The 12,275-nt window shown below is 37.2% G+C and overlaps 1 protein-coding gene and 1 non-coding gene across 2 annotated transcripts; both read left to right on the top strand.

The window, feature by feature from the left end:
• Nucleotides 1-6,565: 6,565 nt before the first annotated feature.
• Nucleotides 6,566-11,104, top strand: LOC143593504 (putative U6 snRNA-associated Sm-like protein LSm4). The gene is made up of 6 exons (XM_077073118.1): nt 6,566-6,609; nt 8,667-8,765; nt 8,863-8,940; nt 9,984-10,023; nt 10,752-10,907; nt 11,014-11,104. The coding sequence occupies exons 1-6, from the start codon at nt 6,607-6,609 to the stop codon at nt 11,037-11,039; spliced, it is 402 nt and encodes a 133-aa protein (XP_076929233.1). The 5' UTR covers nt 6,566-6,606; the 3' UTR covers nt 11,040-11,104.
• On the top strand, nt 9,026-9,104 carry LOC143593506 (small nucleolar RNA snoR127). The gene has a single exon (XR_013146117.1). It is a non-coding gene; the product is annotated as a small nucleolar RNA snoR127 (small nucleolar RNA).
• Nucleotides 11,105-12,275: the final 1,171 nt, after the last annotated feature.

Raw genomic sequence — 12,275 nt, 5'->3', positions numbered from 1 at the left:
TACATCCTGGCGCAGACAAGATGTACCAAGATGTTAAAGCGCTGTATTGGTGGCCCAATCTTAAAGGCGCCATCGCGACGTATGTCAGTAAGTGCCTGACGTGTTCAAAAGTAAAGGCTGAATATCAGAAGCCGTCGGGGTTACTTCAGCAGCCAGAAATTCCCATGTGGAAGTGGGAACAAATCTCTATGGACTTCATCACCAAACTGCCAAGGACACCTGGGGGTTATGACACGATCTGGGTTATTGTAGATCGGCTAACTAAGTCAGCGCACTTCCTGCCGATCAAGGAAACCGATAAGATGGAAAAGTTAGCCCGACTGTATATTCGAGAAGTAGTTTCAAAACATGGAGTCCCAGTGTCCATCATTTCTGATAGAGATAGTCGGTTCACATCAAGGTTTTGGAGATCGTTACAAGGGGCTTTAGGTACTCGTCTTGACATGAGTACGGCATATCATCCCCAAACGGATGGGCAAAGCGAGCGAACAATCCAGACATTGGAAGATATGCTGCGCGCGTGCGCAATCGATTTCGGTGGTAGCTGGGATACTCATCTCCCATTGGTTGAATTTTCTTACAACAACAGTTATCACACAAGCATCAAGGCTGCGCCGTTCGAAGCTTTGTATGGACGCAAGTGTAGATCCCCACTGTGCTGGGCTGAAGTGGGTGACAAGCAAATGACTGGTCCAGAATTGATCCAAGAAACAACAGACAAGATTTTTCAGATAAGGGATCGCCTTAAGACAGCGCGCGATAGACAGAAGAGCTACGCAGATGTGCGAAGGAAACCATTGGAATTTCAAGTAGGGGATAAAGTACTTTTGAAAGTCTCTCCATGGAAAGGAGTCCCCCGTTTCGGCAAGCGAGGAAAGTTGAATCCGCGCTACATCGGACCATTTGAGATCCTGGAAAGGATCGGTCCGGTTGCTTATAAACTCCGTTTACCCGCCGAACTCAGTGGAGTTCATGATACGTTTCATGTGTCCAACCTCAAAAAGTGTTTATCTGATGAAACGTTGATTTTACCGTTGGAAGAGATTCACATCGACAAACAACTGCACTTCGTAGAAGAGCCTATAGCTGTAACCGATTGGAAAGAACAAAAGTTGCGCAGAAGTCGAATCAGGTTAGTAAAGGTTCAATGGAACTCAAGGCGTGGGCCTGAATTCACTTGGGAAAGAGAAGATCAAATGCGCCAGAAATACCCACACCTCTTTCAGAACATGGCTTCTGCCAGCAACGTCTCCTAAATTTCGGGACGAAATTCGCTTAACAGGGGGAGAATGTGACACCCGGTAATTTCCCAATCCTATAAACTAAGTAATCAACCTAATAATTAGGTGATTTTAAATATTAAGCGCGCCATGTTAGAATCAGCGCGGGCACGTTATGTGCGCCCTGCGCGAGCGCGCCATATTAGTCAGCGCGGGCATGTTATGTGCGCCCTGCGCGAGCGCGCTATGTTAGAATCGGCGCGGGTATTTGTTATGAGCACCCTGCGCGAGCGCACCATGTTAAGAACCTGCGTGGGCATATGTTATATGCGCCATGCGCGAGTGTATTGGTTTTATGTTTCTATAACTTAATGTTGTCTAATGGGTTGACCGTCTCGCATGATGCTAAGGCGGGTGCATCCCAAATCGTTTATGCGCGTGCGGAATGGGAACTAACCTTCCCGCATGGCGGGAACATTGAGAACTAGTTTGAAGCTCCAAGATGGAATTGACTTCAACATGACTGATCACTATGTTGAAATACCAAGACCACCTGGAGAATCTACAAATGAAACTCAATGTCCCTGACTGCGAGAAGGTCACGCACCTACCCGCAGCAAAGAAATGTCCTTCACGCAGAAAGCTATGCGCACAAAGTAATACGCGCAGAACACTTAGTCTATTCTCCAGTTGTAAGGAGATTACTTCCGCCCAAAGGGAAACAGTAGCGTGTTTCAGAGATTTTCCACTTTTTACTGTACACTGACAAAGTACCTGAAAAAGCACACTGTAACATGAAAAGTCAACTGTCAGCCACCCTACTCCCACCAACCACAGACCTGCATGTCCTGTCCAAATCAAATCAAAATCTTTTATCCACTACTCCACTCTTAAATAAATAATAATAATTTCCATACTTTATCATCATTACACCTAGATATGAAGAGATTACAATCCCCTAAAGCAAGGGATTGTGTTTCCTTGAGTTTGCCTATAAATATGTAACCTAAATTATCACCCAAAACACACTTCAAACTTCTCTCTTAAGAACTGCAACTTGCACTAATCATCTCCCAAGCATCCGTGTTTTCGTTTCCGATCCTGTTACCAGGTAAGCCAAGAATATAACCTTGAGATCTGCTTTCCAACCCTTATATTCTCCTAATTCTTGATCTTAATATATATACTTCTTGTTATTTAATCGTATTCTAGACCTTCAATTCCGAGGCCAACACCAAGAAAACCCGAATCTCGATTAATCCCTTAACAAGAACCACAGGTGAGTCTCACAGCCCCTATTCTCGCTGTTTTCACTATTTTTAAACTGTTTTCGGGGCGAGGGACACGTACTTAAATAATGTTTTATCATGGTATACTTACAAGCTATGCAAGCGATTATGTGTTTAAATTATATTTCATGATGAGCAATGCGAACGGTTATCTAAGGTTTTCGATGTATGTGCGCTAGAACTCGAGTAAGTGATCACTTTACCATTGGAACTCTAAGGGTAGGGACTGCTGGTTTGATCCACCCACTCGTAGGGGTCGCACCTCTTTGCATGGACGAGTGCCTAGTATGGTCATGGGGCAGTACTATGGGTTTGAGCCCGCTCGTAGGGGTCGCGCCTCTTTGCATGGACGAGCGCCTTGTTTTCCGGCACAACGTCCGCGCGTAACCCGCGGGACGGCATTATATTATTTAGCTCGTAGGGGCAGCGCCTCTTTGCATAGACGAGCACGGTTTTTCAGAAATGTCCACGCGTAAACCGCGGGACGGCATTATATTATTTAGCTCGTAGTGGCAGCGCCACTTTGCATGGACGAGCACACTTCCAGTAATGATCGCGCGTAGCCCGCTGAACGACTTTTATCAGAAATATGTGTCAGATCCATGTTTTCATACGGATTATCAAGTATATGTTTAGACATGAAATCAGAAATGTGTTTCAATATGATTTTTATTAAGACTATGATGCAATGCGATTTATCAAGTTACTAAAACTTGTGAACTCACTCAGTTTATACTGATTCAAATGTTTTTACGTGTCTTTCAGGAGATAACTAGGTAGCGCATGGAGTCACACTTAGAGCACCTCACGCTGAACATCTAAAACTAGCTTTTTGGAAGATTTTAGTTCTATCCCTTCGATGCGCGTGGTTGTTCCCGCCGCGCAAGGGGATATGGCGTGGAAATCTTCAACAGTTTTATACTTGGATGTTTTTATGTAATTTTTAAACAATGTAATGTATTTGTATTAAACATTTCATGCGCAATGAAAATCTTACTATGAATGTTTGCAATGGCCCGTGCTTAATTATCAATCCCCACTCGCGCGCGCCCGGCTGTTTCCGCCGCTCAGGGCCGGGTGTGACAAGTATGATTCCTATTTTGTTTATAAAACTAGAGTTTTACCCAGCGCGTTGCGCCGGGAAGGTTGGTAAAACCGGATGGTGGCAATATCCAAGCATTGAGGCGGTAAGTTGGCACGAATTCGGTCGGCTCCGGTTGCGTGCGTTATTGTACCGAAACTAAAATAAAAAATAAAACAAAAAAAAATAAAAATTGAGGTGGACCAATGAGGTAATGTCAGTTGGTAAAACTTGAGAGTTGGTAAAATCCGACTATTGTCGATCCCAAACGCTGTGGTGTTGAGTTTACGCAAATTCGACCGGTTTTCGTCACGTTCGTTACGGTGCCGGAACTAAAAAACAAAACCAACATTCGATTGGTTTTTGTTACGTTCATTACGATATCGGAACTAAAACAAACATGGTGAAACTATGCGAATGTCAGTTTCCGACACATTTATTAAGTTACCAGAAATAAAACAAAGCAAAAAATATATACAAACAAAAACAAATTTATCGTTTTTATTGGTTTCCTTTACATTTGTTACATGCCAAAACTAAAACAAAACAAAAAAAAATGTTGCGCCAATAAATTGTTACGAAGAGGCCCAAAGACGTATTTGCGGCATCAAAAACTCTTATATATATCAACATATTTAAACAAAAAACATATAGAATAACTAAAAAACCAAAAAAATATGTACGAAGAATGGAGTTCTCCACAACAACAGAAAATAAATACCAAGAAATTTGGCTTCTTATGTGGTTTGAAATTGCATGGTTTTTCTAATTTCCAAAGCATTAAGAAACTTTGCAGCAACCAACACACAAATATATTATAATTGGTTAAGTGTTAAAATAATTTAAAAAAAAAAACAAAAACAAAACAAATAAAATATTCTAAAAAAATCTTTTGTGACACCAAACTTACTAATTATTTATATTATATAATACAATTACAAAGTTTGGTGCCGCAAAATCTTGTATGGGCAACTTTGCGGCACCTTATTGGTTCTTTTTAGTTTGTTTTAATTTCGGTTCGTAGCAAACGTAACGAAAACCAATCGAACACTTATTGGTCATTTTTTGTTTGTTTTAGTTTCGGTCGGTAACAAATGTAACGAAAACCGACCGAAAGTCAATTACGTTTTGTTTTAGTTCTAGATCCGTAACAAAATCTAAAACCGACCGAATGCCAATTTTGTGTTTTGTTTTTGTTCCGATACCGTAACGAACGTGACAAAAACCAACCGAATTTACGTAGACTCACCGTCTCAACGCCCGAGATAAACAACGGTATGGTCACCACTTGGTCCATCCATATTTTATTATTTTTTGTTTTTATTTAATTTGGCTTTAGTTCTGGTACAATAACAAACGTGACCGAAACCAACCGATTTCCTGTCGACCTACCGCCTCAACACTTACGACCGATAACTCGTGGGTTTTACCACTGCTCGAGTTTTATCAACCTGTCCCGACGCAACACGCGGGGTAAAATGCTAGTTATATATAAACATTGATGATGTATGGGGTGCATCAAATATAAAAGGGAAAATTCCTAAAATAACCCAAAAGAGTAGAGAGAGAAAAAAAATCCTAAATTTGTCCACATTTCCAAACTAATCCATTAAATATGTACTGAGGCAACGATTTGGTAAAATAAACGATGAGATTTTTAAACCAATCAAAATTTGACACTTGGAAAGCATCTGACACATCCGACGATATTTTTAAAAATCTCGTGGTTTCCGTCAATATTTTAAAGTTAACTCACTTTTTAAAAACACAGTCTATCCAGACGGTTTTTTTATGTTTCTTGTCTGGTCCGTTCAAATTATTATTATCCATAACTTCATCTTCTTCATCTTCATCTTCTTCTTCATCTTCATCTTCTCCGGCACCCACAACCTCACCATCGTCTGACACCACCTCACCGCCACCCATCGCCGTCGCATCACCACCGCCAACCATCAGTTCCCCACCTCCGGCAACCACTTCCCCCACCAGCATATATCTCCCCTGCTTCATCTCCGCCGGCGCCACCAACACCCACCACACTACCGCCGTCCACCACTTCTCTGACGACAACCACTTCAAAAACACCCACTTTCTTGACGGGTTGGTTGTGTTGTTTTGATTGATATTAAAATACAAGGGTTTATTGTTAGATGGAAGATGAAGATTAAGATGAAGATGAAGATGTAAAATGAAGAAGAAGATGGAGATGAAGATGAATGTGAAGAAGAAGTTAAGAATCATCATAATTTGAACGTACAAGGTAGGAAACATAAAAAAACAGTCTAGAGAGACTGCTTTTTACCAAAAGATTTAAAGAAAAAATTTGGACGACACCCCCAAGATTTTCAAATATATGGTCGGATTTGTCAGAATCTTGCCACGTGTCAAGTTTTAATTTGTTATACAATCTCGCCGGTTATATTTTCAAAGCATCGCCTCAGTACAAATTATTGGGTCATATTGGAAAAGTTGGAAATTTTTGGATTTTTTTTTCTCTTTCTTCAAAAGGATCATTTAAGGAATTTTCCCAATATAAAACTTTAGGTGTACACATGTAATAAAATAATAATTTGCATTTAACAATCTTGAAAACTTGAAGGGATTAAAGTAAAAAATTAAAGTTAGGGCACCCAATAGTAATAATAATAATAATAATAAAATTATTTAGTGCTCCAGGAAGTAATAAATAAAATCAGCGTCGGCCCATAAACTAAATCATACATAGTCTCGGCGTTTGATCTGTAAATAATAAATTATATTAATTGATTTCAATTTCAAAACAATCATCATTCGTAGATCTGTATCTTCATCTGTCTCGTTAACCCTCTGCTCTGCGTTATTAATAACAAAATGGTGAGTTTCTTCTTCTAGTGTTATTTAATAAATAATAATGGGTGGTTTTTGATGGATTAATAATTTTAGGGTTTTGGTTTTGACCCAATTGCATTGTATGTTGGTTTTTTGTTTTTGATTTCAGCTTCCGTTATCTCTTCTCAAGACCTCTCAGGGCCATCCTATGGTGAGTAACATTTATGTTGCTGAACAATACTTTATTGCTATTGTTAATGTGCTTATTATTATTATTATTATTATTATTGTTATTATTTTAAGATTTAAAATCAAGTTAAACAGCACTGCTTTTCGTTAGTAATCGAAAGAACTTGGAATAAGGAACCATTGGGTTTAGATTTATTATTTTTATTGCCGGTTTTCGAATTTGAAACTTGCACATAAGGGGGGTTATGAACCAACAGTCTACGGGCTCAAGTCAGCAGTCTTGGAGAACCCGCTAGTCGGGCATTGGAGACCGACTAGCTATGTATATGTAATTTTTCAAAATATGATCAATGTTTTTAAACATTTCAAAGATTCTGACCAAAATATGATCAATTTTATCTGATTTTTTCTTTTATTATGACTGGTTTAGATTAGCGGCACCTAATCAAGATTCTTACAACACTGCAAATCAGTATAATTATGCTGACAACCATATGAATTGATTATAGTACATGTGATAATCTAATTATGATATTTGTGGTTCTGAATGAAGGAAACCCTAGCTGGCAGTTTTGGTCATTTGATTAACTGTCATATAAGTTATATACAATATGATGTTTTTATATATTATGTATCAGATTAATCTCATATACACCCCTTTCTTGCAAACCAGAAAGTTAGTATCTTGCAAACCTTAAAGGCAAAAGGTTTAAGGATTAGTCGCTCTAAGACGGAGTACATCCACTGTGATTTTAGTGGGGGTAAATGACAATGAGGACGTTCAGATCACCATTGAAGGGCAAGTGGTTACGCAGGTAACGAAGTTCAAGTATCTAGGATCATTTGTCTAGAGCGATGGGGAATTAGACAGTGATGTGGCCCATTGAGTTCAGGTAGGATGATGTAGATGGAGAGCAACCACAGGTATATTGTATGAAAAGAGATTCCCAACTAAACTAAAGGGAAAATTTTATAGGGTCAGACCTGCAATGTTATATGGAACAGATTGCTCGGCCATCAAGAGGCACAAGAGCGGAAAATGGAGGTAGCAGAGATGAGAATGTTACGCTGGATGTGTGGGCACACAAGGTTAGACCGACTAAGAAATAGTGTGTTTCGAGAGAGATTAGGGGTATCTAACATATCTGACAAGATAAGAGAGTGGAGATTGAGATGGTTTTGACATGTGAAGAGAAGACAGACGACACACCCTGTTAGATCCATAGAAAACATTACTATAGAGGGGATGAGGGGTAGAGGCTGACCTAAATTGACTTGGGATGAGAGGATCAGACATAATTTGCTAGACCTAAACCTCTCAGAGGACATGGTTGAGGATAGGAATTCTTGGAGACTTAGAATTAAGGCTAAGGATTTTTAGGGAGAAAGGAATACCTTAAGGGTTTTTCTTTACCTTATTTTGGTCACACACCATTGTGTTTTTCTCTTTTCATATATTTCTATATTGTTATCTATACATGAATTGGTATTATTAATTTTACTACGTGCTATTATCAGTTATATTACTATTGAACTTTGATGCCCTCTTATATTTTCTCATACATATGTTTCTTTGAGCTGAGGGTCTTCTTGGAAGCCACCTCTCTATCCCATCGGATAGAGGTACGGTGTGCCTACATCCCACTCTCCCCAGACCCTACTTATAGCTTTGCTATTGGTGGGATTCCACTGGGTATGATTGATTGATTGATTGATATATTGATATGATTATTATGTATTTTAAGTCTTTTTACAATTTCAATACTTATAGTGTTAATCTGTGCAGCAAATGTCATAAGTTTTGTTTTGGACTTTTGGTTATTTTAAACAATTGTTTCTACCATTTTTAGATTTAAGGACACTTGAATTGGTAAAACACATTTTATTTTTATGTATCTTTTATATGTTTATTTTTCTTAAAGTTGAGTGATAAATTTTTTACGAACGCCAAATATAGTTTTTTGATGACAAAAAGCCAAACGGGACAATATAGTTACATCATATATGTTGACATTTTTAATATATTTGGAGATTTTTATGTTTTGATCTTCTATCAATTTGCCTGTTTTGTTGTTACAGCTGGTGGAGCTTAAAAATGGTGAAACTTACAACGGGCATTTAGTGAACTGTGATACCTGGATGAACATCCATCTCCGTGAAGTGATTTGTACCTCAAAAGTAATTTTAATTATTACTATATATATATTTTTTTCAAGTTTAAACTTTATTTAGTTCATATTCATCTTTATTGATGGAGTGCGAAATTTTTTGACAGGATGGTGACAAGTTTTGGAGAATGCCCGAATGTTACATCCGTGGAAACACAATAAAGTATCTTCGTGTACCAGATGAGGTATTTTTTTTGAAATATTTTATTTTGGATAAAGGTCAAGTGTTTTGAGTTTTGACCCGTCGCACAAAAATGTGTATATGGCTGTCTGGTATGATGCAAATTAGCCAAATCAGACATTGTTGTGCTCCAAAAGTGGGGTGTTTTTTTTTGTAACTTGTGCCTGCTTTCGTGTGGATGAATTATCTTTTAATCTTCTTCACGTATGTATGATTGATTGTGCAAGTTACAATTAACAATCATTTCTTTTGTTGAAGCGCATCATCTTTCTGATGATAAAAAAGAGATAGGTTTCTAGCTGACCAGATTTAGTCAGCCATATATTGTATTGTTTTTTGTGTCTGGATTTTCTTTCGTTGGTGATTATCAGTGTGTCTTTTGGTTATTAGGCATTTAAACAAACCGGGCATTCACAACCGTTCACCAAGAAGTTTAACATCGTTTCTTAATTTAGTTAAACGAACGAACATGACCACATGTCACTTTTGTTGTCTATGTTTGTTTGTTTGTGCTCGTTTATGTTTGTTAGTTTACGTTCGTTTATGTTTTTGCTTAAAACTTTTAGTTCCGTTACATTTTAGTCTAGTTTTATAAAATTTATACATCATTGAGTTTGAATAACTTTTAGGCCTAACAGATTGATGCTCATGTTTACTCTTAAATGGTTTTCGCTTGGTTATACTCGTTCAGTCGTTCGTTTACGTTCGTGAACCATTCTTTTATACTGTTAATGAATGGACATAAGCAAAACACATTCATTTTCTTAACGAACGAACACAAACAAGAAAACTCGTTTTGTTTAGTTGTTCGTGTTTGATCGTTTGTTTGGGTTAAATCAAATGAACAAACATGCATGTTCGTGTTCTGTTCGGTTTGTTTACAGGCCTACTGGTTGTGTTTTTTTTCTAGCTGACGAGATTTACTCAACCATCTCTACCTATTTGATACATTTTATTTATTTATTGTAAAGATTATATATTTGAAAAAGTAGAACTTTGTATACAATGTTTTCAAAGTCTTATTTGTTATGCTTCTGCCTTTTGTAGGTGATTGACAAGGTTCAAGAAGAAACCAAGAACCGCATGGGTATGATCTTTTGTCCTGAGTTTTTTATAATATTTTATTCATTTTATTTAAAGTTTGTGAATAAAATTTTCTTGATGATAGTCAAATACAATGTTGCAGTCTGCATAGATTTTTAATTTTTTAGGGGTTTTTCACGAAACCAAAATAACAGACACAACCGAACATAATGAAAAATCGACTGTTTGGTTTTATGCTTTTTAAAACCATTTTATTTGTTTGGTTTATTTTTTACATCAACCAAAACTGAAAACATAGAACTGATTGGAACCGAATCAAACCAAAATTCAATTTTAAGTAATTTATAAGAAATTAATATATTGCGTAGTCCAAAAGTTTTAGGTTCAAATGTGTAATATAATCAGTTATTCATTAATTAACAACAAATGATAGTTCCACAGTTTTAGGCACAAACTCATTATAACTGGGCTGTATTTTTGGCCCAAAGTTTCAAGTCCAAGCGGTAAAACCAAAAAAAACTGAGACTTAATCAAACTCATTGTGAAAGCTGAAAAATTTGAAGTTTTTAAAAGCCCAAAGCCAAAAAAGAAGTATTAAAAAGACGGGTCAAAAGTTGGGTAAAAGCGTATTTCTAATTTATACTACCTGCTAAACCCTTTACTAAGAAATTAGATTAATAATATGACTAGTATGTTTTGTTATCATAGTCAAAATTCAGTAGAAATGTTTTGGAATGTTTCGTTTTGTTACTTGTTTCTTTTACTTTGCAGATAGAAAGCCTCCTGGTGTAGGGCGTGGAAGGGGAAGAGGCGGTAATGATGTTGGTGGCGGCAGAAGGCAAGGTGGCATGGGCGGTCGTGGTGGCATGGATGATGGTGGTAGAGGTAGGGGCCAAGCTGTAGGAGGTTATCCTGGTGGCAACAGAGGTGCGTATCAAATAGAATTTGTTAATTGCGTTTATTCAATTTAAATGTTTGTTCATGATTATAGTTTAAATAACTAATAAACGAATCGGTTTTTTATTGGATTTAGGTGGAGGCCGTGGTGGTCGTGGATGATGTCTCCGAGTCTTGTTTCTGTTTCGTTAAATTTTATGTTTGTTAGGGTGTATAATCTGAATGGATTGTGGATTATGAAGCCATTGGTGTAGTGTAAATTGAAGTTTAATTGTGGTATTTTCTCACTAATTAATGTTTGGTGATGAAGTAATCAGCATTTGGTTCAAGGAACTTGTTAGGTAATTTATAAGTAATCAGCATTTTGGTTTCACGCACTGATCAACTCTTAAATCTTCAACTCTACTTTTCAATTACACATCCTTTTTATTTTACAGTGAGATTTGAACTTATTCTTTAGAAAAAGTTTTATTCATTCTTTTAATACTGAAATGTTCATGTCTAAATCATTTACCAGAGAGTATATATTAGAGGTAAAAAAAAACTGAACCTGCAACCGGACTCGAAATAAAAACCGGAGCCGGTTTTTTTAATACCCGAACCCGTATCCGTAGGGTACGGATAGGGTATGCATTTTGGTAGTAAAACCCGAGCCCGAACCCGAACCAGACTCGATTTATACCCGGTAATACCCGAAAACCCGAACCGGTTTCATACCCGGAACAGGGTATTTCAAATATCCTATGTATACCCGAAAAATATCTTAAAAATACCTGAAAAATACCTCTAAAAAGTGCAACTTTTAAAAAAATCTAATTTATACCCGAAAATAGGCTTTTTCAATACCCGAAAAAAGGTATTCAAATACCCGGTTTTAGAATACTCGGTTCTATATTCGACCCGAACCCGATGCATAGGGTATGGTTTTTAGAGACAATATCCGGACCTGAACCCGAACCCGAACCGGGTATTACCAATTCCCGATTTTCCAATACCCGGTCATACCTGAACCTGGTTCCATAGCCGAACCCGAGTATTTGAAAAACTTGATTTGTGCACCTCTACACTGCATTCTTGAGTTTTTTATATAAAGGTTTTGAAAAGAAAAGATAAAAAAAATTTCTTTTTTAATTCTTGAGTTTTTTTAAGAAAAGGAAGAGAATGGAAAGAAAAGTTAGACGTTTTTTCTTCCAAAACATTTCAGCCAAATATGACATGATTGTGAAGGAAAATTTATAGCTTATTACAATATTACTAATTTACCCTAGCTCAATTCTCTTTTCCATATTGTTGTGAGGACATAATTGTAAAGTTATAAATTTTTCCCTATCTTTTTCTTCCGATCTAACTCAAGAATGTAATTAACACTTTCTTTTCTTTTATTTTAACTCAACAATT

This window comes from Bidens hawaiensis, unplaced genomic scaffold, assembly GCF_021521415.1.
Source record: "Bidens hawaiensis isolate Kalapana, Puna unplaced genomic scaffold, B.hawaiensis_p1.1 tig00042287_1, whole genome shotgun sequence".
NCBI lineage: Eukaryota > Viridiplantae > Streptophyta > Magnoliopsida > Asterales > Asteraceae > Bidens > Bidens hawaiensis.
The sequence above is the reverse complement of the archived record's forward strand: the minus strand, read 5'-3'. Positions and strand labels throughout refer to the sequence as shown.